The sequence below is a fragment of the Zonotrichia leucophrys genome, chromosome 1 (genome assembly GCF_028769735.1).
Source record: "Zonotrichia leucophrys gambelii isolate GWCS_2022_RI chromosome 1, RI_Zleu_2.0, whole genome shotgun sequence".
NCBI lineage: Eukaryota > Metazoa > Chordata > Aves > Passeriformes > Passerellidae > Zonotrichia > Zonotrichia leucophrys.
Window position 1 is genome coordinate 101206849 of NC_088169.1, and position 26694 is coordinate 101233542.

At 58.4% G+C, this 26694-nt stretch overlaps 2 protein-coding genes across 3 annotated transcripts in view; both read left to right on the plus strand.

The window, feature by feature from the left end:
• Positions 1-10243, plus strand: part of PDE2A (phosphodiesterase 2A) — a 41507-nt gene extending 31264 nt beyond the window's left edge. The window contains exons 7-31 of the mRNA XM_064726084.1: positions 48-107; positions 206-365; positions 453-505; positions 995-1069; positions 1180-1221; positions 1307-1375; positions 1490-1620; positions 1749-1860; positions 1947-1986; positions 2430-2493; positions 2584-2662; positions 2745-2922; positions 3849-3961; positions 4218-4295; positions 4495-4617; positions 4822-4892; positions 5251-5373; positions 5477-5564; positions 5674-5721; positions 5829-5903; positions 6060-6159; positions 6389-6501; positions 6760-6798; positions 6945-7051; positions 7261-10243. Coding sequence (XP_064582154.1) covers positions 48-107; positions 206-365; positions 453-505; positions 995-1069; positions 1180-1221; positions 1307-1375; positions 1490-1620; positions 1749-1860; positions 1947-1986; positions 2430-2493; positions 2584-2662; positions 2745-2922; positions 3849-3961; positions 4218-4295; positions 4495-4617; positions 4822-4892; positions 5251-5373; positions 5477-5564; positions 5674-5721; positions 5829-5903; positions 6060-6159; positions 6389-6501; positions 6760-6798; positions 6945-7051; positions 7261-7486 — 2367 coding nt within the window. The 3' untranslated portion in view covers positions 7487-10243. The remainder of the gene's footprint in view (positions 1-47; positions 108-205; positions 366-452; positions 506-994; positions 1070-1179; positions 1222-1306; positions 1376-1489; positions 1621-1748; positions 1861-1946; positions 1987-2429; positions 2494-2583; positions 2663-2744; positions 2923-3848; positions 3962-4217; positions 4296-4494; positions 4618-4821; positions 4893-5250; positions 5374-5476; positions 5565-5673; positions 5722-5828; positions 5904-6059; positions 6160-6388; positions 6502-6759; positions 6799-6944; positions 7052-7260) is intronic.
• A 1849-nt stretch (positions 10244-12092) lies between these two features.
• ARRB1 (arrestin beta 1) lies at positions 12093-25400 on the plus strand. 2 transcript variants are annotated; one of them, XM_064726096.1, is made up of 16 exons: positions 12098-12431; positions 17528-17558; positions 18149-18209; positions 18608-18652; positions 18986-19182; positions 19852-19911; positions 20031-20098; positions 20538-20673; positions 20753-20837; positions 20928-21000; positions 21311-21448; positions 21644-21727; positions 21924-21947; positions 22801-22871; positions 23248-23299; positions 23933-25400. In XM_064726096.1, the coding sequence occupies exons 1-16, from the start codon at positions 12412-12414 to the stop codon at positions 24042-24044; spliced, it is 1257 nt and encodes a 418-aa protein (XP_064582166.1). In that variant the 5' UTR covers positions 12098-12411; the 3' UTR covers positions 24045-25400. The 2 variants fall into 2 exon arrangements, with proteins under 2 accessions (XP_064582175.1, XP_064582166.1); XM_064726105.1 differs by lacking the exon at positions 21924-21947 and having other exon boundaries at positions 12093-12431.
• Positions 25401-26694: the final 1294 nt, after the last annotated feature.

Genomic DNA, 26694 nt, shown 5'->3' on the forward strand with positions numbered 1-26694 from the left:
GGGAACAGGGCCTGGCCATGAGGGTCCTGACCCCACTCCTGCTCCAGGTACACTGTGGCCAGCTGAGTGACTCTGACGAGCAGAACCTGCGTGCGCTAGAGAGACACGTGAGTGACTACTTCTCAACTGTGGACCTGCCACCTGGGCACCTGCCAGCCTTCCCCCCAGCCCTGCTGCTCCTTGTCCCCTCTGCCCAACATTGCAGGCCCTGGTGGCAGTCCGGCGCCTGCAAGCCCTGCAGAAGCTGCAGCCCTGGCCCCAGGTCAGCCTCTCCACCAGCTCCTCCCAGACCTCTCTGGCCAAGGCTGAGAAGGCACCTGACAGCAGCTACAGTGACCTGGACTGCAAGATCCTGCAGCTCTGTGGTACCTGGGGGGACACTGGGCAGGGAGGGGTGTGTGGGCAGGGTGAAGCCATGCTCAGCCCCTCACAGCGCTGTGACCCTCACGCAGGTGAGCTGTATGACCTGGATGCCGCCTCGCTGCAGCTCAAGGTCATCAACTATGTGAGTAGCTGCTCCACCAGCCCCCTGTCCCCATCTGCCCCCAGCCCCAGGACACACCAGGGAGCCCTGTTTTATTTCAAAACAAGAAAATTCCCCAAAGCCAAGAAAAGCCTCAAGCATCACCCGTGGAGTCATCAGTAGTGACCAGAGTGAGCAGCCTTGTAACAACCATCAATAGTCTCCAGAGTTAAAAGTGCCACTGTCACGCTAAAAGCTCCTTGAGAGAACATCCAGGTTCCTCTCCTGCTCTCTATCATTCTGTACCTCAGTATGACCCTCAGCAGTCCAGAGTGAGCAGCCTTCCCCTTGCCATCAGCAGCCTCCAGAGGGAACCTGCTGTGTCACGGGGAGGAGGTTCTGGGGAGGGGCACCCAGTTCTCTGTGGCATGTGTGGGTGCCTTGGGTACAGGGAGGCACAGGAGGGGCTGGATTCTGCCTGGGGAGTGCTCGGGACAGGCTGTGGTGCTGACCCTCCCCTTAACTCCCCAGCTGAAGCAGGAGACCCAGTCTCTGTGCTGCTGCCTCCTGCTCGTCTCTGAGGACAACCACCAGCTCTTCTGCCAGGTAGGTGCCACTGGGCCAGCCCCCCAAGCCTGACCCCCACAGAGGACTACAGGTCACCCCCTGGAATGGTGTCTTCCTCATGGGCAACCCCTCCTTCCCATCTTTTCCAGGTGGTGGGGGACCGTGTCCTGGATGAGGAGATCAGCTTTTCAGTGAGCAAGGGGAAGTGGTGAGGGGTTGGGAGGTCTGGGGGTGGGCAATGGGTGCTGTGCACTAACATGTTCCCTTTCCCCACAGCTCACCTTTGGGCGCCTGGGGCAGGTGGTGGAGGACAAGAAGCCCATCACGCTGAAGGACATCAGTGAGGTGGGTACCAGCTCTGTGCCTTCCACGCCTGGGGACACAGGTGTCACCCCAGTGTTCCATGGGGCTTCCTGGAGTGGGCCAGGGGTTCCAGCCCCATATTCCCTCTCCCTGCAGGAGGAGCACAAGCAGCTGAGCAGCATGCTGGGCTGTGAGGTCACCTCCATGCTCTGTGTCCCTGTCATTAGCCGGGCCACCTCCCAGGTGGTGGCACTGGCCTGCGCCTTCAACAAACTCAGTGGGGAGAGGTGAGCAGCGTTTTGGCTGGGACTCTCTGTGGGGCTGCACCCACTCACTTTTGGGATGCTGGAGCATTGTCCCCATGGAGAAGGGAGGGGACCAATGGGGATGGACAACTAAGGTGTACCCCTGCCAGCTTCACAGACACGGACGAGCACAAGATCCAGCACTGCTTCTGCTACACTTCCACGGTGCTCACGAGCACCCTGGCCTTCCAGAAGGAGCAGAAGCTCAAGTGTGAGTGCCAGGTGAGCATGTGCAGGGCTGTGCCACGTGCGTGTGTGCGTGCCCCATCTTGCACTGGTCACTAATGGCATTCTCTCTGTTCCCTCAGGCCCTGCTGCAGGTGGCCAAGAACCTCTTCACCCACCTGGGTAGGTGCACTGGGGAGCACCCGTGGTGAGGGAGTGGAGTGGGGAAGGGGTGATCACTCCCCAGCCCTGGAGGGTGGTAGCAATGGGGTCTCTGTCCCCAGCCAGGGAGAACCTCGTCCCCTTGTTGGGGAATGGTAACAGAAAGGTGATAGGAGCTGGCATAGAACCTGGCATGCACTGATGCTGCATGGCTGCATGCATGCACATAGCATGACCACAGAGCTCTTAGAAACACGCGTGCACATGTGCAGCTGCACTGCTGCACACACATGTGCACTGTTCATACATGCACATGCCCCACACTGCCCCTGTCCCTCTGTGCCCCCCAGAATTCCTGCTGGGACCCAGAGCTAAACCCTCCCCCTGCTTTCACTGCATGAGTGGGGAAGAGGGGGCAGCGCTGCCTGGCCTGGGTCCCTGACCCTCCACTGCTACCCCTGCAGATGATGTCTCTGTCCTGCTGCAGGAGATCATTACGGAGGCCCGGAACCTCAGCAATGCTGAGATGTGAGTGGTGGTGGTGGGGCACGTGGGTGAGGGGACACAGGGGACACCGAGCTCCCCAGTGGGTGAGAATGGCAGCGGGGTGTCTTGCAGATGCTCTGTGTTCCTGCTGGACCGGCTCAGTCACGAGCTGGTGGCCAAGGTGTTCGATGGTGGAGTGGTGGATGACGAGGTGAGCACAGCATGGAGCTGGGGGGCCTGGGGTTGTGTCCCTCCCCACAGGCCTTGCTGTGATCTCCTTCCCCTGCCCACAGAGCTACGAGATCCGCATCCCAGCAGACCAGGGCATCGCTGGGCACGTGGCCACCACTGGCAAGATCCTGAACATCAAGGATGCCTACTCACACCCGCTCTTCTACCGCGGCGTGGATGACAGCACCGGCTTCCGCACCCGCAACATCCTCTGCTTCCCCATCAAGAATGAGAGCCAGGGTGAGCCAGGGATGGGGGCTCACTGGGAACAGGGGGCACAGGTCTGGCACAGGTCTGGCCCAGCAGGTGTCTTGCACATGGTGGTTTGGTCACCCATCATGTGGACAGGATGTTGTCCCCAGCATGCAGCATGGCCACAGCATCATCCCCAGCCTGTGGGCATCAATCCTGTTCAAGCACAGGGGCACAATCCTGGCTCAGCTCTGTCCCCAGCATGTGAACCCGCTTCGTCCCCAGCATGTGAGCACCTTTCTGTCCCCAGCCCATGGACTCCATTCTGCCCCCAGCCCGTACACAGAGCACTGCCCCAGCGCATGGGCATGACCCTGTCCCAATCCCATGGTCACAGTCCTGTCCCCAGCATCAGGGCAGCATTCTGTCCTGTGAATGTAGGCATGGTCCTGTCCTGACCCTTGGGCTCAGTGCTGTCTCCTGGCACAAGAGCACAGTTCCTGGATGTGGCCCTGTCCCCCTGCAGGCAAACACAGCACTGACCCCAGCACATGGACATGATCTTGTCCTATCCATGGGCTCAGTATGGTCCCTGGACATGATCCTGTCCCCCTACAGACACCCAGCACTGTCCCCCAGCCCATGGCCATGATTCTGTCCCAACCCATGGGCACAGCACTGTCCTTGATCACAGGGGGACGATCATGTACCCTGCATGTGGGCACGATCCTGTCCACCAACACATGAGCACAGTACTGTCCCTGGGCATGAGCCTGTCCCAGCCCCACAGGCTCAGCACTGTCCCCAGAATGTGGGTGTCATGCTGTCCCCAGCCCACAGGCACAGCACTGTCCCTGCTAGTTGGGCACAACCCTGCCCTAAGCCCACGGGCACGGTGCTGTCCCCAGCATACAGGCATGACCCTGTTCCCAGCATGAGGGCCTGATATTCCTGCTGTCCCCCCTCTGCTCCAGAGGTCATTGGGGTGGCAGAGCTGGTCAACAAGATCAATGGCCCTTGGTTCAGCAAGTTCGACGAGGACCTGGCCACTGCCTTCTCCATCTACTGCGGCATCAGCATCGCCCATGTATGTGCTGGGGGTCCTCCACTTGGAGGGGGTCACACACAGTGTGTGCTCCCAGCTCTGCCACAGCACAGAGCGATGGGGGGATGTGTGTGTGTGGTCCCCATTCCTTGGGGACAAGTGGTGGTGGCCCTGGGATGGGAAGGGAATTGAAGGGAATTCATGGGCACAAAGATGTGCTGTGGTGCCAGGGTGGGCTGGGGGGTGCTGGAGGTGTCTGCCAACCCCCAGCACTCCCATCCCTGATCCTGCCCTGCAGTCCCTGCTGTACAAGAAGGTGAATGAGGCACAGTACCGAAGCCACCTGGCCAATGAGATGATGATGTACCACATGAAGGTGAGGTAGCATGAGGACAGGGACAGGGATGGGGACCCCCACTGCCAGCATGGTGCCCCCACCTTTTATCCCAAGGTGGTCACACAGCTGGGTGGTGGTGATACCCCAGGGCTCTCTGCTCTCCCCATGGTTCTTGTGGCCTTTGGGACACCTGGTGACATCTGGCCACAGAGTGGGTGACTGGCTATGGCTCCTGCAGGTGTCTGATGATGAGTACACCAAACTGCTGAGCGAGGGCATCCAGCCTGTGTCCACCATTGACCCCAACTTTGCCAGCTTCACCTACACACCACGCTCACTGCCTGAGGATGACACCTCCATGGTGAGGACCATGGGGACAACTCTCAACTCCCACCATCCCCTGCCTGGCCTCGGTCAGGTCATATATCCCAACCTTGGGGTGCTGGGGTGAAGGGATGTGGTTGCACCCCTGAGCATCTTCCTGCTGAGCAGGGGCGAGGGTGGCTCGTGGGGGACCTTGCTGGGCATTGTCATTCCTTGCCACTCCCTCTATCCCTTCTGCCAGGCCATCCTGAGTATGCTGCAAGACATGAATTTCATCAACACCTACAAGATGGACCGTCAGACGCTCACCAGGTGAGTCTTTATCCCTGTCCACCTTCCCTGTCTCCATCCTCATTTCCATTCCCATCCACCCACCTCATCCCCTCCATCTCCTTCCCTGTCCCTGTCCCCATCCACATCCTCATCCCTGTCCACCTTCTCTGTCCCCTATCCATATCCTCATCTCTATCCCTATGCCCATCCCCATGCAGAAAACTGTCTACCTTCCCTGTCCCTATTCCTCTCCCATCAGCCATCCCCAACCCTTCCCCATCCCATCCCATCCCATCCCCATCCCGATCCCCATGCCCATGCCTGCCTGGTGGGCACCTGGCAAGGTGGAGGTCCCTGTGGGGTGAGACCCACCCTGCATGGCTCTGGCCCTGTGCAGGTTCTGCCTGATGGTAAAGAAGGGGTACCGTGATCCCCCCTACCACAACTGGATGCACGCCTTCTCCGTCTCCCACTTCTGCTACCTGCTCTACAAGAACCTGGAGCTCGTTAACTACCTGGAGTAAGGCCAGGTGCTATCCCTGCCCCTGTTCTCCAACCCCTGGCCTGGCTGGGGTGCTCCCTGCTCTCCTGCCTGCCTCAGTTTCCCTCCTCCCCCTCCCCAGAGACATCGAGATCTTTGCCCTCTTCATCTCCTGCATGTGCCACGATCTGGACCACAGAGGAACAAATAACTCCTTCCAGGTGGCCTCGGTGAGCCGAGCCCAGAGCCAGGATGGGCGAGGGGGGAGGAGAGGTATGGGGAGAACTGTGGGGGCCTTCAACCCCACAGTTCCATCATTCTGGCTGCTCTACCTTGCAGAAATCCGTTCTGGCTGCACTCTACAGTTCAGAGGGCTCTGTCATGGAGGTGAGATCCCCCAGATCTCTCCTTGCCCATCTCTCCTGGGTTCTGGCTGCGTGGCAGCATCCTTGCCTGCTCCCTGCCTGCTTTTACCGTCCTGCCTTCTCCCACAGAGGCATCACTTTGCCCAAGCCATTGCTATCCTCAACAGCCAAGGCTGCAACATCTTTGACCACTTCTCCAGAAAGGTGAGCCCCCCACCTAAACACCTCTCTCCTGCCACCCCCTGCCCATGCTGAGCCCCTGTGTCCTCTCCAGACCTCCTGCTCCCCATCCCTGGATCCCGGGGGGTGTGGGAGCTGGCAGGGGCACAGAGCTGGTCATAGCAGCTGCCTTGCCCACAGGACTATCAGCGCATGCTGGACTTGATGCGGGACATCATCCTGGCCACTGACCTGGCCCACCACCTCCGCATCTTCAAGGATCTCCAGAAAATGGCAGAAGGTGAAGATCCTCAATGAAGATTGGGATTGGGATTTGAGGGGTGGTAAGAACTCATCCCACCAAAGCTGGGAGGTGGCACAGGAGGTTCTTATGGCAGGGGTGATAATGGCTGGGACATGACACAGAAGGTTCTGGCTGTCCCTTTAATGCTCACATGTGGCATGAGGGGGGCTATGGAGCTCTGTCCTGAGCCGCCCATCCCAAGCCCTGCCCCACACTGTGCCCACAGTGGGATATGACTCCAAGAACAAGCAGCACCGCAGCCTGCTTCTCTGCCTGCTCATGACCTCCTGTGACCTGTCTGACCAGACCAAGGGCTGGAAGACCACCAGGAAGATTGCAGTGAGTGCCACACCACCGAGCTAAACCCCCGAATGCCACCTCAGAACCCACCTAGGCCACCTGCATGTCCCCAGGCACACACCTGCCCCTCGTGGGGTGGGTTCCTCTATGCAGGACCCTGGACCATGCAGAACCCAGTCCCTCCAAGCCAGACCGTATCCCTGCTTGATTCAGAGCTGTGGGGAGGGGTGTGGAGGACAGTGGGGATGGGGGATCATCCCAGACTGCACCCCCTGTGCTGACACCTGTCTCTTGCAGGAGCTGATCTACAAGGAGTTCTTCTCCCAGGGTGACCTGGTAGGTACCAGCTGGCAGGGTTGGGCTTGGCCAATGCTCTTAGACAGCACCAATGGGCTGGGGGGTGTGGGCAGTGGGCAGAGAGGTCTTGCCTGGGAATGGAGGGAAAGCATCACTGGCACTGACCCTCCTCACCACCCATGCAGGAGAAAGCCATGGGGAACAGCCCGCTGGAGATGATGGACCGGGAGAAAGCCTACATCCCCGAGCTGCAGATCAGCTTCATGGAGCACATTGCCATGCCCATCTACAAGTGAGCCCCAGTGCTGCAGCTGGGATGGGGAGGACCCCCTGCCACCCCCACCTCCCTCAGGGTGGGATCGGGGGCTGTGTGTGCCAAGTCTTGCAGATGTTGGGGAGTGTTCCAGGCTGTGGGGATGGGGGTTGCAGTCAGCCAAGGGGGTTGCACTGAAGTAAGGGGGGGCAGCCCTGTGCTGATGGAATGCATCCCCCACTCCCCAGATTGCTGCAGGATCTCTTCCCCAAGGCAGCGGAGCTCTACGAGCGGGTGGCCAGCAATCGGGAGCAGTGGACCAAGGTCTCCCACAAATTCACCATCCGGGGGTTGCCCAGTAACAACTCCCTGGACTTTCTGGATGAGGAATATGATCCACAGGTCCCTGACCCCCAGCTCAATGGCTGCCTGGAACCTGAGGTGGGGCAGCCCGCCGAGGCTGGGGCCGAGTGAAGAAGGCAACGGGGGGGCCACAGCCATGGCTGGGCTGGGAGCATCCCCAAGCCTCATCCCCCAGCTCAAGGGGAGGAGGTTTGGGGGGATATCAGTGAATCTGGACTACCACAGCAAGGGCTGTGTGCTGCCAGCAGCCGCCACTGGTCCTTCCCCACCACTGAGTGACTATCTCCTCCCTCCAGGGTGGGTGTTCAGGTGTCCCGTCCACCTGGGAGTCCATGGGACACTGCCTTGGTGGCTGGGAGCACCAAGGGACACAGTGGGGCTGGGGGATGGATGTGCTTTAAGCTGCCTTAAGACTGCAGGTCCTGTCCCCATGGGGTGACAATAAGAACGATGTCCTTGGTGGAAGCACCCATGGAGGGCTCGGTCACCATGACATGGGCGTGCATGGGTCAGCAGGACAGAGGGGGATGGTGCGGGGCAGGGTGGTGAGGGGCAGTGGGACATCTCTGGGGTGGCTATAGAGTGTATGGGGGGTGTTATGGAGATCTATGGGGACCATAGATCAGGTTCATGGAAGAAGGTTGGCTCCAACTGGAGGAGGGAAGGGGCACCAGAGTGGGATGGCCACGGCCATGGGGATGTGCCTGCATCCCCTGCTGGGATCCACACTGGAGAACCAGCTGCAGCCTCTCCCTAGCAGCTGCTGAGCATCCTTTGGCTGAAAGCTCCAGCCCTCTAGGACCCCTGAACCCACTCACCCATGGAAGGGCTCATATCTCACACAGCCCAGTCCCATGCAACCACACAACCACATCCCCTACAAGGGCTACACACCTGCCAAGGCTGGGGGTCCTGCTGCTGGTTTGCATGCACAGGGGAGGGAGGCTGTGCTCCACAGGGAGTCCATGTGGTCCCACACATCACCTTCACCTTCTGGTCCCATTCATGTCCTTGCCATAGGTAGAGGAACATGGGTGTTCCTCTGAGGTGTCCGCCTGGAGCCTCCTCACTGCAAGCAGCTTCTCTGCTTGGTGACCATGTTGTGAGCATCCCTAGCTCACAGTGGCTTCACAACTCCTGCCATACCAATCTCTGTGCACGGATCCTGCCAACATTTGGGATCCTTCTGGTCTTGCAGACCTCTGGACATGACCCTCAATGGTCTGCTGTGGTCCCTCTGGTCCTGCAGACCACCATGGCATCGACCCTGCTATTTTCCTGTGGTCCCACCAGTCCTACGTGGCACCATGCATGGATGCTGTTGGTCTACCATGGTTGATCTGGTCATGCATGGACCCTGGTGTTTTCCCATGACTCCCTCCTTGTCCTGACTGCCATGCATGCACCCCACCAATCTCCTGTGGTTTTTCTGGTCCTACAGACCACTGTGCATGGACCCTGCTGCCCTCCTGTGGTCTCTCCAGTCCCACAACCCAACCCATATGGACCCTCCCAGTCCCAGGGGCTCCACCAGCCCCCAGGGTCTGACCAGCTGTATGTGAGGGCTTCATCACCCCAGCCAAGGCCACCTGAAACACCCATGAGCAGGGGAAGTGCTGGGGCTGAGTGCGTGGGCTCAGCATGGGGGATTAGGGTGCACTGAGCCCTCAGGCTGCATCATCCAGCTTGTGGGGGCTGGATGAGTCCACCACCACACCAGGGAAAGGCGATGGGTGCAGCAGGGTAAAATTCCAGCACTGCTGGCATTGGTGTTGGTTTTGTTGGGATCAAGAGTGCATATGGGGCCCTTTGCCACCCCATGCCCACTGCTCTGCAGTAACCCATGGCACCATCCCCAGTGGTGCCACAGTGGGTCCCTCCTGGATTTGGGCTGCATGGTGGCTGCTTCTCTCCTTGGCTTGTCTGTGAGCGATGACTTGCCAGTGTTCTCGGGATACCTGGAGCGTGTGTCTGCAGGAGCAATGGGAGACCTCAACGCTGAGCTGCTCCACGTGGCTGAAGTGGCCTGAATTCCTTTTGCCTTACCTACTCGGAGATGCCTTTAGTGAGATGCTTTGCCCGAAGCCTGGTGGGACCCACCTGCTGACTGAGTCTGTCTGCTGGCCCATGGTTTTGCCTCCAAGACCCCCTTAAGCCCTCCCCCGCTCCCCACACTGCCATAGGGGGTGGGGATGGTCCCAGAAGGCAGCAAACCCCCAAGCTGCAAGAGGAGGACAGCAGCCCCATCCCTGTTGTGACGTTGGCACAGCCCTGGCACCAAGGTGCCAGTAGGTACAACTGTTCAAAGACAGCCCCCGCATCCCAGTGCCGCCCAGGGATGCCTGACAATGCACAGATCTCCCCATCCAAGAGATGTGGGGGTGTCCTGCACTTGGGTTCTGCATCCCGGGTACCACACCATGGTGGGGGCACCCAGGGATGCCCTTTTCCCAGCTGTATCCCACTTCTCCAGCCCCTGCTGCTGGTGTGTGTAGGTAGTCAAAGCTTTCCCAGCTCCTGCCCCTGTATATACCCCTCTGGATAGTGAGGAGTGCAGCTCACAGCCAGCCCAGCTCACCCAGGAGTGTGCACAGGCGTGTGTGGGTGCACAAACCTCCTCCAGCTTTTCTGTCCTTCTGTCTTGCGGCACTGGTTGTTCTGGACTCCAATGGAGCCTAAGGAGGAGATGGCTTCTCTTTCTTCCTCTCCTCCTCCTTTTCTTATTCTCCTTTTCTTCCTCCTCCTTCTCTTCTTCCTCCTCCTCCCCCTACTGTTTCTCGTCCTCCTGCTCCTTCTTTATTATTATTTCTCTTTTTTTGGTGGGTTTTGGTTTTCCTAAATAAATTTCATATGTCAACCTTCCCGTGACAGGTTGGTGGGTGGCCTTGTTGGGGTCTGGGGAGCTCCAATTGAAACTTATGAACACCAAAATCACCCTCAGGGGCAGAATCCAGCTTGGGCCGTGTAGCTCTGACTCCCCAGGAAGCTCCAGCCCCTCCTTGGATGTTCCACTGTCATGGAATGCTCCAATGCTGGGCCCCATCCAGCCTGGCAGCTGGGGGAGCTGGGCCTGGGGCAAGATCCAGCTTTGGCTGGGCATGCAGGGGGATCCTAGGCTGGGATGCAGGATCAGGCCTGTGTTGGGACCCCTCTGAGCCTGGGATGGGGCTGGGGCAGAATCCAGCTGCTCCTCTGGCTCCTGCAGCCATCCTTGCATGGCCCCAGAAGGGATCCCCTAGCCTGCCCATCATCCATCAGGACTGCAGCTTTCATTCCCGTCATCTGGCTAAGGAGCAATTTATTATCCAAAATCAATGCAGCACTTTCATCCCAGCCCAATCTGACAGCTTTTGGACATTTTATACCCAGAGGAAAAGTCCCCAGAGGCTTTGGTGCTGGCACGCTCCGGCACTCCATGAGCTGCCAAAATGGGGGTGAAAAACTGTGAAAAACTGCCCAAACTACCAAATGCCTCCATCTTGCTCCAAGTGCCGATTCAAATCCTGGGATTAAACCCTTTAATCCTCCGAACTAGTCCCAGAGCAGGGTTTATGGTTCCCAGCCAGGAGCTGCCCCACTTTGCCTCTGTCACCGAGGGCTCCGTGCCCTTAGGTGACATTCCTGCCCGGATCCGTCAGGGTATCACGGCCTTCCTTCCAGTCCCTCACCGCAGCCTCGGCCCGTCATTGCTTCCTGTCCTTTCGTCCTGGCTGATCCCAACAGTGGGGAGCAGGTTTCCCCGAGGATGGGGTAAAGCTGCCCCGTGGGTGGGGTGCAGGTGTCCCCACAGTGGGCACAGGTGACATCGCGTGTCCATCCTCGGTCCCCTCCATCCGCCCCACGATGGGGGCGGGATAGGAAGGGATGCTCCAGCTGGGGATGCACCTAGCACCGGGATCACCTGAATCCCCGTTCCCCACGCGCTGCTCCGCGACAGGAGGCGGGCGGGAGTGGGACACGGCCGATGGGGAGGGCGGGGCGGAAGGATGGACGTGTTCCTGCAGGGAAGGCGGATTCCATTGGAGAGGGGAGGGACACCTCGGGGGCGGGGTGTTCGCAAGTGCGTGTGTGTCTGTGTATGTGTGTCTGTTTGTCTGTGCAGGGGTTGTAGGCGCACATATGTACATGTGTGTGCACATGGGGTGTATGCGCACGTGTACACACTATTTTGTGTGCACGTGTTTGTGTGAGCACACACACGTGCATGCATGTTTGTGCACGTGTGTGTGCGTGAGTTCACGCGTGTGTGCATGGCGCCTGTATGCAGATGTGTGCGCGTGTAGGTACAAGTTACGTCCCTCCCCACAGACACTTTGTACTCACACTGCCGCGTGTGTGCTCACGTACGTGTCTCTGTGTGCCCTCAGACGTGTCCCGGCTGACACGCCGGTCTCCGTTCCCCACGCGTGTCCCCAGGATCACACGCGGGATTCTCCCCGCTGTGCCCACGCGCAGCCGCTCGGGGGCGCCCCGAGCCGCGCGCGTGCTCCCGCCGCTCCGTGTGTGTGTGCGCGCGCACTGGCCCACACTCTCCTACCCCCTCACCGCCTTCCCGCCCCCCCCGTGTCAGCCCGGTGCCCCCCCCCCCTCCATATCCTCTCGCCGTATCCTCTCCCCGCCCGTGCGGCCCTTGCGCGCCGCCGCCCCCGGCCCCGGGGCCGCGCCGTTCAGGGGCGGGCGGAGGCGGCGGCGGCGGCAGCGTCCGCACCGGAACCGGGACGGGCCGAGCCCTGCCGAGCGGCTCCGAGCGTGTCCGAGCGGCTCCGAGCGGTTCCGAGAGGCTCCGAGCAGTTCCGAACCTGCCCGAGCGGTTCCGAGCGGCCCCGAACCGGCCGGCGTGGCGTCCGCCCGGGCCGAGCCGAGCGGTTCCGAGTGTTTCCGAGCGTGCTCGAGCGTTTCGAGCGGTTCCGAGCGGGCCCGAGCAGGGCCGCACCGGGCCCCGCGCCCGCCCCGCCGCCGCTCCCTCCACCATCCAGCCAGTAATTTTCCAAGCCCAGCCGGCGCTTCTCGGCTGAGCCCGCAGGATCGGCGGGGCCATGGGAGACAAAGGCACCCGGTGAGTGAGGACCGGGACAGAGAGGAGCATCCCGGGGGGGCATGCCCGGCAGTGGCGGGGGAGGGGTGGGACAGGCGCTGCCCGTGCCCTGCGCTGGAGCTGGTGGTCCCCTGAGGTGGCCCCGCTGCTGGGATATGGCACTCCCCGAGCGGTAGTGAGCACCCGGAGAGCGGGGGCGTCACTGCTCCCTCCCCATCAGATTTGGAGCCTGCATGGATTTGGGAATGGGGGAGGCTGTTGTCATCGCGGTGACGCCGGGGCACCCAGGCCCTGATGTCACTCCCGGCATGCGGCACAGCTGGGGGTGTCAGGGAGCACGTGCCAGCCCTGGAACATAGGGACACGAGGGCCTGCGACGCCTTCATCCCATGGGAATGCTGCCATGGGGATGCTGTCTTTTAGGGGCCCCTGTGCAGAGGTGGATGGGGACCCCCCCTGTGCCCCTCCAGGGGCAGGACGGTGGCAGGACCTGCTGCACATCCTGCAGGGAGCTGTTGGGATTTGAGGGGAGCTGCAGGACCAGGGGAGCTGCAGGACCGGTGGGGCTGCACATCCTGCAGGGAGCTGTTGGGATTTGAGGGGAGCTGCAGGACCGGTGAGGCTGCACATCCTGCAGGTAGCTGTTGGGATTTGAGGGAGAGCCTGATGACCCCTGCCAGCCCTTGCAGGGAGGCCTGGGGGTTTGACATCCGCTCACAGGTGTGACATCCTGTGACATCCGCTCACCGGCTGGCACTGGCAGAGTGGTCAAGGTGTTGACAGTCCCATTCCTCGCCCCAATCCCTCTCTGCCCCCTTAGCCATTAATCATGGAGGATCAGGGATTTCAGAGTGCTGCTGCTCACCCCTGAACACCATGGCCCTCCCTTTGCTCATCCCCATGTCCCCTGGCAGCAGGATCAGGGGCTTTGGTGCAGCCTCTGCTCCCCCCCGCCGTGGCCACAGCGTGAGAGAAGGGTGAGGGGGTCTGGCCTGCCTGGGCAGAACCTTCCAGAAGCATTGCAGTGTTTTGGAGTGGCAGGATGGGAGCTGTGGGTGCCTGTTGAACTCATCCAGCATTCTGGGAAGCGGCTGTTGCTGCTGCCGGCCTGCTGCTGGGTGTTGGTGCCCCAGCCATGGCTGACAGCATCCGCTTCCTCCTTGCTCAGTATCCTGAATTCTTGAGAATTTGTATTGCGCTCCTGGGGCCGGCAGGCAACCCCACAGATCAGGGGGCTGAAGCAGCCACTGGATCCCCCCAATGTCTGAGTGCACACCCCAGGATGCAGCTAGATTGGCCTGCAGGGTTTTTCAGGTGCCAGGGGGAGCTTGGTGAGCAGCATTCCCATCAGCAGGCGTGCCGGCAGGAGAGGCATGAGCTGATCTTCTCCCTGCCTACGCAGTGGGTACCGTGGGAGCTGGGGGAGGGTGAGGGGGGAAGAATTAGGCTGACAAATCCCTCTTGCACTCCAGTTCGGATCTCCAAACCCAAATCCACTGGGTTTGATCGGGAGGTTCAGCTGTGGGAGCTGATTTACTATGTGATTTCCCCAAAAGCCCATTTTGGCTGATTCCTGCTGTGGCAACCCACTTTTCTCAGGAGTCACCAGTGGGAAGAGTTGGAGGATACAGCTGAGTTGGTGGCTGTTGGCATCATTGATCACCTTTCCCCATGTTTCCCACTCAGCACCCAGCCAGGGCAGCTGCAGCCCCACACAGGATGCCCAGCTACTGGAATTCCTGGCTGTTGGGATTCTTAGCCTGTGGCTTGCGAGTGGCTTCCTGGTGGCTGGGAAGTGCTGCAGTGCTTCTGGTACACCAGAGCCCACCTTGGCTGGCATTAAGCACCCCTGGCACCGTTCCTCTGGCCCAGCAGTATCATCCAGCCCCTCAGAGCATTCCACCACAGCACCTTGCTGCTAGGGGGGCGACCCTCACCTACCGCCAGACCTGCTGCTCAGTCCCTCCACCACCCCATTCATCCCCCTAGGTGAAGCCATAGGGTGTGGGAGCAGGACAGGGATCTCCACTGGGAAGAGCCCTAGAAGGTGGCCCAGGACTCCTGCTTCCTGGATGTTGTTTGGAGAGCAAACTCTGGTAATAACAGCAGGATCCAGACACATCCCGGATCCCACAGCTGAGGCGTTTCCTTGCCAAGGAAGTTGGTGGAGCTCTGACCCAGCTGCTGGGGGATGCTGCTGCTGACCCAGGGAGGGGATAGATAGACAGATGAATGCAGCAGCGATGCAAAATGCAGCACTGGGCCTGTGGCATGCTCTTGCTTTGGGATTGGCTGGCATGGTTCTCCAGGCTTATCCAGGCACAGCTGGCATGGAGCTTCTGGCCGCCACCACGGGGTTGTGCCGGTGTGTGTGATGTGGTTGCTGGTGGTTCCATTATCCCTGGAGGTCCCTTCTAACGTGGCCCTAGCTAATTAGATCTGCCAGCCAACCTTGTTAGCATGAGGGCTGGCAATACCCCTGAATTCTCTGCCCGGGGTTCAAAGGCAATCAATGGTGTTGCCATCGGATCCTGTTCCAATGCCTAGGGGAATTAAATCCTCATAAATCTTCCAATCAAGATCCAACAGACCCCACTAATAATAGCCCTGGCTGGGTGCCTAACAAGCTCATTAAGGGATGGGATCCATGGCAGGGAGAGGGCAGGCGGGATGGGATGTGGCTGCGTGGCAGCGTGACAGGCTCAGGGGGCACTGGCACTGCCAGCCCAGGGCATGAGGCCCCAAGGCTCTGATGGGCAGCAGCAGAGGCCACTTCCTGCCTCATGTCTCCAGGATTTCGACACCAGGAAGGGCTGGAGGGGGAGGGAAGGCTTCACACTTCCTCCTTTCCTCCCTCTAGATCCGGAGGCGGGTGAGGGTCACCCCGCTGGCAGCAACAGGCCAGCGTGTCCCCATGTGCCCCTTTCCTTCTGTCACCGGTGCTGCAGGGGAGGTGAGCGCTCCTGCAGCCGTGCTGTGGGGCCAGGCAGGGCTGCTGCACCCACAGGATGAGGGCACAGCACACTCATGTACCCACATGGGGAGCCCGCCTGGGCTCCTGCATGCACAGGGTGCAGCTCTTGCATTCTGTGGTGCTTCTGCACCCCTAACCTGGGGCTTCTGCGCCTGCAGTGTGTGGCTCAGCAAGGCTCAGGCTCCATGGGGCCTGTTCCAGTGTGGTGCCAGCACGAGTATGTGCCAGGCAGGGTGGTGAGGAATGGCTTCCTGCAGCACCTGCTGTCAGTCTCACTCACACTGGGTTCATTAGCAGCTCTGTTAGTGCTTTCAGGGCTGGCTGGGAGCACCACCCGTGTCTCAGGGGCTGGCAGTGGCACCCACGGAGCCTCCAGCCTTCCCAGTGCACCTCAGATTGTGATCCAGCATGCTGGACCCTCTTTGGGGCTTCTCTTGGGAGCTGGTCCGTGGGGTGTGGGGTGACAGGCTGTCAGGGGATGTTCCTTATCCTGCTCTGAAGTAATGCCTCATTAATTACCCATGAAAATCCTGCTGTTAGTTGCTCTGTGCTCTCAGGAGGATGCATTCATTGCCCCTCCATCCCTGACTATGGAGACTGATCCCCCCATGGCTTTCAAATCCCAGAAACTGTGGGGTGCTGATGCCCTTCCATGGCCAGCTGAGGCCTTTATCTCTCCAAGTTACTTAATTGGAACAGCATTCCCATTAATTCCACCTTTCTTTGCACCAGCACAGGATCACACCTTCATCAGCAAACCCTCATGACAAACATCCTACTGTGGAAGTGCTTTCCCATTTCGGCTGGGAAGGGTCAATCCCCCAACCCCCACAGGGAAAAGCCATCCAGGAAGAGCCAGCAGGATGTTCCTGATGCTCCTAGTGGCTTGGGACAGCCAGAAGGATGTCCCCAATATTTTATGTGTGTGGCAGAGGGTTCCTGTGGCTTATCTGGGGACAAGGGAATGAGGGCCCCCAACCCCCACACTCCCTTATCCAGACCAGATCCTGCTTCCTGGGCAGAGCCTGGCCAGGCTGTGCTGCTCCCTATGGCTCTCAAGAGAGGGATGTGGAGGCTTGGGCGTGCAGGAGTGCACAGACACACAGAGGCAGGGACACAGGGAGGTGGGGACAGAGCATTTCAGGGCTATGGGAGTGAGGGGTGTGCCCACACATCTCCTGATGCATCCTCCCCCATCGCTGGGGTGCTGGTCACCCCCAGGCTGCAACCCAGCAGCTGCTGCCTCCCCTGCCTGCCCCTGGCTTGGTGTGGGCAGCTGCAGGCACTGGGGTGGCTGAGGGTTCATCATCCACTAGCAACCTTTGACATTTTGGCAGAGCCAAGCAGCTGCCCTGGGAAATTGGTTTTTTTCCAGCCTAAAACCACTACTAATCTTCCCGGATGGTTTTAATGGAATTTAAAGGCGAGGAAGGATTATCTGAGGAGAACCCATTATGGGTGGCTTTGTGCCAGGTCAGGCTCCAAAATATCTGGCAGCACTAGGCACCCTACCTGCCTCTGCCCACTTCCTGCCTGCAGCAGGCAGGCTGGGAATGCTCTGGTATTCCCCAGCAGTGGCATGTTGGATCCACATCCGTTCTCCCATATCTCTGTGGGGTGTTCCAGAAGGATTTTGGGAGTTGAGAGGGGTGTCTGGGGGCTAGTTCCATGGTTTGGAATGGCAGTAAAAAGCCCTGGGGACAGGAGCACCCAGACTTTTCTGCTTCTCCAGTGGCTTTGGGATGCATCCATGTGAGGTAATGGTGAGGTGGGTTCATCCCATGGGATGCTCCCATCCTGTGCATGCCTTGACCCCATGGTCCCACAAGCTGTCCCCAGGGCCAGGTGAGTGCTGGGGTGCTGCTGCCTTTCACAGTGGTCTCTGGGCACCATCCTCAGGTGAAGGGGTGGGCTGGGGTCCTGATGCCTCCATTATCCAAAACTGGGTCCTGGCAGTGGGTGCTGAGGGTTGGATGCACCTGGCACCATGGGGCTGTGCCTGTGGATGCTTCTTCCCCCAGGGACCCTTCCTGAAGGGGAGAGCTGGACAGCTCCATGGGCAGGGAGCCAGGAGCAGAGGGGGGGTTCAGGAGTGGGGGGTAGCCCTTGCTCCAGCACTCACCCCCCCTTTGCTGTTTTGCAGGGTGTTTAAGAAAGCCAGTCCTAACGGGAAGGTAAGGGGGACATGGTGGGGGGAACCATGGGGTCACAAACATGGCTGGGAGTGGGGGGTGGGCATGTCCCTGAACCCTGTCTGCCTCAGCATCCTGCCAGGGTGGCAGGAAGGGAAACTGAGGCACAGTGGGGCTGGTGGGCGGCTTTCCCAAGGTCAGGGGTCCAGCAGACAGGTTTTGGAGTGCTGGGATGCAGGTGACTATGCCTGTGGGGGTTTTGAGTCAGGCAGCAGCAGCTGATGCAGAAAACCTTCAGCCTGGCAGCTGCCTGCCCTGTGCCTCAGTTTCCCCATCAGAGAAAGGTGAGAGGGTGACACTAGGGGGTTCATCCCTGCTTGACAGTGGAGTACAAACCCCTGTCACCCCTGTCTGGGGTGCCACCCAAGAGTCCCCAAATGCAAAGTGTCTCCTGTTCTGGGGACATCTGGTTCCAGGCTTTCCCTGGAATGGGGTGGGATTGGCTTTTGGCTACCACAGGGACAGGGTGACACTGTGGATGATGAGGAATATGGACTCGTGTGGGTGGTGACAACATGGGGGGCCCTGGGGGGTCTGCTCTGTGCACCCTGACACCCTGTTCTGCCCTGCAGCTCACTGTCTACCTTGGGAAGAGGGATTTCGTGGACCACATCGACGTGGTGGACCCCGTGGGTATGTGGTGGCAGGAAGGGGACCTCAGTTGTAGGGAAATGCATGCCAGGGTGGGCTGGGCTGTCTGGGAAGATTTTGGGAAGCAGAAAACAGCTGATTTGGGATAATGTTCATGTCCTGCTGTGGCTTTGCATATGTCCTGGGTGTGGTTGGTGCAGACTGTCCCTGCTAGCAGTGTGTTGCCCCCAGGCCCCAGCTGGCAGCTCGGAGGTGATGATTTGCTCTGTAAAGAGGGAGCACGGCCCCCCTTAACTGTGCTGGTGTCCCCCCAAACCCTGCCTGTACATTCCTATCTAACCTACCAGCATGTCCTCTGACCCTGCCATCGTGTCCCTTAACCCTGCCAGTGTGTCCCCCCGTCCCCATGGCGCATTTCTGACCTGGCTGTTCCATTGCAGATGGAGTAGTGCTGGTGGATCCTGAATACCTGAAGGAGAGAAAAGGTAATGTCTACCCCTGAGGCCACAGAAGTGGCACTGCCACATCCCCATGCAATCCTACCCAGGCACTGGCATCTCTGGGCTCTTTGGTGACAATTTCCAGCCCCTGTCCCCAGGACAGATTCCCTGTCCTGTGGAGAATGGGGGTGCTGTGGTGGGCATCCGAAGGCACAGCTGGCTGCTGAATCCTCATCTTCTCAACATGGCCTGTCCTCAAGCCACTGCTTCCCAGTGCTGGTGGCACTGGCATGAGCCAGGGTGCCACCTGCCCCCATGCCATGATGGTCCCTCCATGACCCACACCCTGCTCCAACCTCCCCTTGTCACCCTCTCCAGTGTTTGTGACGTTAACCTGCGCCTTCCGCTATGGCCGTGAGGACCTGGATGTGCTGGGGCTGACCTTCCGCAAGGACCTGTTTGTGGCTAACTCCCAGGCCTTCCCCCCGGTCCCCGAGGACAAGAAGCCCCTGACACGGCTGCAGGAACGGCTCATCAAGAAGCTGGGCGAGCACGCCTACCCCTTCACCTTCGAGGTACGGTGCTCTGGGCTGCTTGAAGGGACAGCGAACCCTTTGGTGGGGACAGCAGGGTTTCATCTGGCACAGCTTCTGGTGGTGGATCTTCAAACTTGTGAGCAGAAAGTAACCACCAGTAGGGAAACTGCCAGTCTGTGTCAGCACCAGGGGTCCTTGCTAACACTGGGAATCCATGCCAGCACTGGACAGCTCTGGCAGGGAATGGGGTGGGGGTAGATGCCCTGCTCCTCTGATTTCCCCAGCAAAGCTTTGGCAATGCTGGCCACTGTGGGATGTGAGCTGCTGGCATCTTCCCATTGTCATAACCGTGTAATGAGAGTGATGCTGGAAAATACAACAGCTCAAGGCACGTTCCACAGCAGCCCCGTCCCGTTCGTGATTTGTACATAGCCCCCGGCTGGCGACAGCCACCCTCTCTGGAGCTCTGTGACATTTTACGGTGCTCAATGCTATGGCCTCAAAAATGTCCCTGACGCCCTGATTTGTCAAAATCCCCAATTAATTAAAACCCTCTAAAATAATGTACTTTTGTAACACTTTGGGATTTGGGAAATGCAATAGTAAATTGAGGAAATCCTTCCCGTATTTCCCGCTTTCCATTGTGGATAGGGATAGGGAAGTACTGGTAGCCCCCCAGAAAGGTCCTCACCCCCCTTTCTCTTCCAGATCCCCCCCAACCTGCCTTGCTCCGTCACACTGCAGCCAGGCCCAGAGGACACGGGGAAGGTAAGGTCCCCCATGTTCCCATGCCACGAGGCTGTGGTGAGTGGCCATTGCTGGGGTCACCTCTTTGGGGAGTGCAAAAGGGTTTCTCTGCCTCCTTCTCCCCCATTCCTGGTTTTCAGGCCTGTGGAGTGGACTATGAGGTTAAAGCTTTCTGTGCTGAGAATCTGGAGGAGAAGATCCACAAGAGGTAAGCAGAGGGGATCCATCCAGCCTGGGTGGGAACAGCATCCTCCTGGTACTGGCAGCAGGAAAGGGGCACCGCAATTTGTTACCCACCTTGGTAACCATGGGATGTTTTCCAGAATAGGATAGAGTTGTTATCCAGGAAGGGGCTTGGATGGGGATATTTTCCACAATGGGGCTGGGATGGAGGTGTTCTCCAGGGTAGGGATGGGTCAGAGAACATCTAGGGTCTGGGATATCCACCACTGTGCAAGGAGCCCAACACCTGCTGTGGGCAACCTGGACCAGCCATAGGGCTTTCCCCTTGTAGCTGTGGTGGGCATCCAGACAAGACCTTCCATGGCATCCTTCTGACCCAGCAGAGCAGAAGAGGGATTTGACCCAGAATGGGCCAAGAAAGAGGGTAGCCTGTGGGCAGCCTGAATTCTCTTGTCTTCCCCCAGGAATTCGGTGCGCCTGGTGATCCGTAAGGTCCAATATGCACCGGAGAGACCCGGCCCCCAGCCCATGGCAGAGACCACCCGGCAGTTCCTCATGTCAGACAAGCCCCTGCACCTTGAGGCATCCCTGGACAAGGAGGTGGGCAAGGACTGGGGTGTGTACACTGGTGGGATGACCCTGGGGACCTCACCATCCTCTCTGTTCTGCTGCCCTACAGATATACTACCACGGGGAGCCCATCAGTGTCAACGTGCATGTCACCAACAACACCAACAAGACCGTGAAGAAAATCAAGATCTCAGGTGAAGAGTAGGCCTCCACCCCACTGGTGTCCCTGTCCCCATCCCTGTGGCGGCCTACCCTGATCCCCATCTTGCTGTGTCTCTCCCTAGTGCGTCAGTATGCTGACATCTGCCTCTTCAACACTGCCCAGTACAAGTGCCCAGTGGCTGTGGAGGATGCTGAGTGAGTGGAGCCCTGGAGACCTCAGGGAGGTCTTGGAGGAGCATTGGAGGTCTCCTGCCCCAGTGCAGCCCCACTGGGATGTTGCACTTGGAAAGCAGGAACCAGTGGGAGGAGCAGGGAGATGGAGACCTTTTTTCTTGTGGCATCTTGGGGACGACACCCTCTGCGTCCTCCAGGAAAGAGATGTTTATCAGTCTGTGGCAGGCATGGGAATATGTGGAGTTCACCAGGCTAAGATGGAGATATCTGGGATAGGCTGTGGGAGCTGTGGGTGGCTGGGGCTCTGGCTGACCTTGTAAATCATCTCCAGTGATATGGTGGCCCCGAGCTCAACGTTCTGCAAAGTCTACACCCTCACCCCCTTCCTTGCCAACAACCGGGAGAAGCGGGGGCTGGCGCTGGATGGGAAGCTCAAGCACGAGGACACCAACCTGGCCTCCAGCACACTGTGAGCCCCTCTAACCCCCCAGGGCTCCTGCCTCCCCTGCAGCGTGGGAGCAGGACCTGGCCCTGGGGGGCATCCAGCCCCTGCTCCAGGGGTGATGCTTGGGGTGGAGGAGATCCCATGGGGGACCTCCAGGAGGACAGGGGGCTGGTCCCCATGGACATTCCCTCACTTATGCCCACCTGCCCCTTCCTCCAGATTAAGAGATGGAGCCAACAAGGAGATCCTGGGCATCATTGTCTCCTACAAGGTGAAGGTGAAGCTGGTGGTGTCACGAGGAGGGTGAGTGTTGGGCACCCCCCCACCGTGCTGCACCTCCTCTCTAACCTTGGGACTGGTCTGTGCTGCAGGTGGGGCCCCATCATCCTTAAAGCTCCCCTGGGACTAAGCAGCATGGGTGGGACAAAAGGTGTGTGGGGGTTGTGTGTCCTTGGGAGGGGTCAGTGACTAACGTGTTGTATCCTTTGACTCATGCCAGCCTGCTGGGAGACCTCGCCTCCAGGTAACACCGCACTCCCCCCAGCGCCCCCTGATCCTCACTGCACCCCCTCAGCCCCTCAGGGTGCTACCTGATCCCATGCCTGTCCTGGGAATTCCACTGTGTTGGGGATGCTGTCTCACCTAGAGCAAAAAGCCTGGCAGAGGTGGGGCTGGGGTGATGTGGCTGGGAATGCTGGCAGGGTTTGAATTCTGCATCATCCTACTTGTACTGGAGTGAGAGGCCTGTGGGTGCTGCTGGGAGAGTGAGCTGGGCACAGAGGTGGCTCCATAGGGCTGAGCATCTCTGGATGTGGGGAGGCAAATCTCTGGGGCTTCCTAGGTCTTCATCCTCACATCACTTCCCTCCCACAGGGAGGTCCCTACAGGGACCGTGGGACTACTTGTCCTCTTTTGGGACATTTCTGTCTGAGCTCTGTCCTACCTGCCCCTGGGGCAGCTTGTGGCTGTGCTTAGGCTGTCATGCCCTGATGCCACCATGCCCACTGAGCACTGGGAAAACTTGGTGCACCTCCTGCCATTCCCATGGCACTGCTGGCTGCAGCCTAAGCTCAAGGGATTTTGGATTACCCCCCCACAGCTGCTAAAGACAGATTTTTGTCATGCTGCTCTCCCTCCTGATTCCCCTCTGCTTCCCAGGGGGCCTGTGCTGATCCCCCACCCTGGAGTCCAAGCTCATCCAAGAGGCATGAGAGCTGCTGAGCAGCTCCATGGAGATTGACACAGGGGGTTGTCCAGCTTTGTGGTCTCTATAGCAGCTCTAATGGGGGTGCTGTTCTGCTCCCCCTCTGCAAATTTGCCTTGCTCTACATGTAAAGTGCAGGCAGGCCTGTGCTTTACCCTGGTGTCTCTTCCAGCGACGTTGCAGTGGAGCTGCCCTTCACGCTGATGCATCCCAAACCCAGGGAGGAACCAGTACACCGGGACAGTGAGTGTCTGTCCCTGAGTGACAGGGCCAGCATCCCTGGGGGTGGGTGGGGGCAAAGGGAGCCAGTGAGGCTGCATAGAGGGAGACTCTTGGCTCCTGTTGGCCCTGTTCACAGGGCCTCAGCATTAAACGGGGGTGCTCCCATCACCCCAGTGTAGCCAAACTCCAGGGGGGGTTGCATCCACACACTGGAAGTGGTGATGACTCCAGGGGAATCTCAGCCACCCCAGTGGGATGGCAGTGATGGTGGCGGGGGGGGGTGGGGTCTTGCCCACCCTGGTAGGAGGGCAGAGATGATCCTGGAGAAGGTGTCACCCACCTCGGTGGGATGGCACTCACCACCCTGTGACTAATCCTATGTCATCCCTTTGTTCAGTTCCAGAGAATGAAGCGCCCATAGATACAAATCTGATAGAGCTTGATACAAAGTAAGAGACTAAAATACACCCCTCCCCCAATTCCCACATGTCCTGTGGGAATGTGAAACATGGCGGTTGCATGGCACCCCCCAATTCTCTAACACCTGCTGTGCCATGGGATTGGCACGTGTGATTAACCCCACGCATGTCACCTGTAATGCATGACGCGTGCTGTTCCCCTCTCTCTTCTCTCCTCCTTCGCCCTTCCCTGCATGGCTTTCCAAAAAACAGGAGAAACTGCAGTAAGAGGCCGCCGGGATCGTGTTGGGGTGCGGGAGGTTGTTGCCACAGCGTTCCAAGGGCTGGTGATGTGTTTGGGAGGTTTTAGGGTACTTAATCCACCCAGCTACTTCCTGCCCGTCTGTGGTTCCCCCACAGCGGGACAAATGCCCATGGCTCTGGTAAAGCTGCACCTGCTGGAGAGCTTGGGGTCTCTTTTTGGGGTGCATTGGGCAAGTGTTTAATAACGCTTTGAAAACCAAGGCTGTTTGCTAGGGATGGGGAGTTTTGGGGCCCCCTGAGCTGCTGTAACATGGTGGCCGTGCAGGTTGATCTCACTGGGCAAGCTGGGACAGCTTTGTGGGAGAGGAGGTGTTTCACCTTGCACCCCACCTAAACCCACTTCCCTTGTGTCCTCACTAGCGATGATGACATTGTGTTTGAAGACTTCGCCCGCCAGCGACTGAAAGGCATGAAGGATGACAAGGAGGATGAGGAGGAGCGGACAAATTCCCCACAGCTCAACGACAGATAAGCGAGCCCCCCCCAGCTCGCCACCCTGCCCCAGGGACACCCCTACATTAGGCTGCTTCTCTTTTCTATAATTAATTAATTTTGTTTTCTACCTGTACTGGGAGCCTCCCAATTGCCCGATGGCCACAGGACCTATAACCGTCCAGCTGTGCCGTGTTGTCTCTTCATCCAGCTGCCAGAGCTGCTGTTTCCCGTGCAGGGCACGGCCAGGGAGGTGCTGGAGGCACTGGGGCTCACTATAACTCCGTCCCTGTCCAGCCTCCTGCCACTCACTAGAGCCCTTTACTATGAGATGCCCCTTTTATGAGTTTTATATAAGCCCAGTCTCAACAGCAGTTTGCTACAGGGAGGGGGGTTGCAGCAGAATTGTGGGGGGGTGTTTTTTTTAGGCAGCCTTCTCATGGGAAAAGGCACCTGTGCACTTTGGTGTCCCTTTGTTTCACCCATGACCAATCCCCCTCTGTCCGGCCCTGCTGCATGTGTTTCCTCCCTGGGATGCACGAGCCTGGCTTTGACTTTGGCCCCTGCCCCAGCTGCTCCAAACAAAGGGGGTGGGCAGCACCTGCCCTTTTCTTCCCCCAAGTCCCCCCAAAGTGGCCAAGCCCAGGCGTCCTCCCAGCTGCATCTGTTTTCACACCAGTATAATCTCCCTGGAGGAAACCAGCTCAGAGCTGGGAGCTGCTGGTGCCAGGTTAAGGCGGCAGAGGGGACCCTGTGGGTCTGTGCCATCTGCCACACACTGCTTGCTCTGGAGAGGCCTCAAATGCCTCTTCACAGCCATGGCAGTGTTGTGGCAGAACAGCTTTGTTCCCCAGCGGGATGTTGCCAGGGATACTTTTGTCCTGCCAAGCTGCAAAGCCCCCCTGGTTGATGTTTCGCTCTGCCTGCATGGGATCCAGCACCTGTTTGGGGGTAGGGGAGAATCAGGGCTTTTGCCACCCTAATCAGTGTTTTAACAGATGCTTGTACCTCCCAGATTGGTGGTGCCTGGACCTCCGTTCCCCTCCGAGGGTCTCTGGTCTCCCACCATTCACTGAGAGGCCATTCCCACTATTTATTGTGCTGTTGCAGTCAGCGTTGTCATCTGAGAGCATTTTGTAGGGATAGCTCCATCCCCCCCACCCTGTTTGTGGGGTGCTGAGCTGAGCCCACCCCCCTCCCCCTGTAATTTTTGAGTAAAGCTGATGGGCAGCGTGGTACTTCTTTTTGTAAAGTGGTTCCTTTGTACTGATCATTGATACCTGCTGCTTTGGTTTCTCCACCCTGTCTGTGATGTTTCTGTGTTCTGTCAAATAAATTATTCTAGTTTATTAAACTCAGAAAAAAAATAGAAAAAAAGAAGAAACAGTAAAACACAGTCCCAATGCCTGGACACTTTTCTTGGCTAAGGATGGGGGAACTGGCACAGGCAGCAAGTCACAGAACCATAGAATGGTTTAAGTTGGGAGGGACCTTGAAGCTTATCCAGTTCCATCCTCCCTGCCATGGGCAGGGACACCTTCCAGTAGAGCAGGTTGCTGAAAGATCCATTGAACCTGGCCATGAATACTTCTAGAGATGGGGCAGCTTCTCTGGGCAACCTGTGCCAGGGCCTCACCATCCTCATTTTTTCCCTCCTGCACAAGGACCAGGGAGCAGCAGCTACCTGCCCTGCTCATGCCACACCATGCCACTGATGACAGCCTCCCTGGTGTGCATGCAGAGGAGTCAAGGAGGAGAAGAAGGATTCTGTATCCCACAGCAGGGACTGGGCATTATTTTGGAAGTGAAATGCATGGTCATGCAGTACTTGATGAGCACAGGGCACTAACAACCTGCTTGTTAAACAAGCCATGTCCAGTCTGTGTCCTGCTGAGGAATTGCTCAGAGCTGATTGTGTTAATGATCACACAATCATGGAGGTTGGAAAATCCCTCTAGGATCATAGAGTCCAGTGGCTCCCAGCCCTGCCAAGGCTGGGACCATATCTCCATAGACCACATAAAAACCACTGACCACATAAACCATATCTCCAAGAGCCACATCCAAACATCTGTTAATGGTGCAGGGAGCTTCTCATCCCCTTTGAGAGCAGCAGGAGCCAGTACTGGGGAATGAGCCAAATGACACCTCCATTTCTGGACCTGAATTTGGAGACAGTCCCTCATGGAAGGGCTGTGGTTTGTCCCCTCACAGCCAAGGAAGGAGAAACCCTGCCTCAAGTTGTGCTAGAGGAGGTTTAGATTGGATATTAGGGAAAATTCCTTCCCTGAAAGGATTGTTCAGCCTCAGGACAGGCTGCCCAGGGCAGTGGTGGAGTCCCCATCCCTGAAGGGATTTAACAGATATGTAGATGTGGCAATTGAAGACTTACATAATTTAGTGATGGACTTGGCTGTGTGTGGGTAAAGATTGGACTCCATGATCTTAAAGAGCTTTTCCAACAAGAATGATTCCAGGATTCTGTCTCCAGCTGTGTTACCTTGCCCAGGGGTTAAAACTCTGTGGCCTCAGTGAAGACAGGCCTTTCTTGAGGACCTTTCCATGGTCCCAGGGAGAGCAGAGGTTGGACACATTCATGTCCCATGCAGCTTGAGCTGCCCTTGCCATGCTGATGCTATGGGGAGGAAGAGACTGTCGCTAAGTTGGTTCACTTCATGGGTGTTGGCATT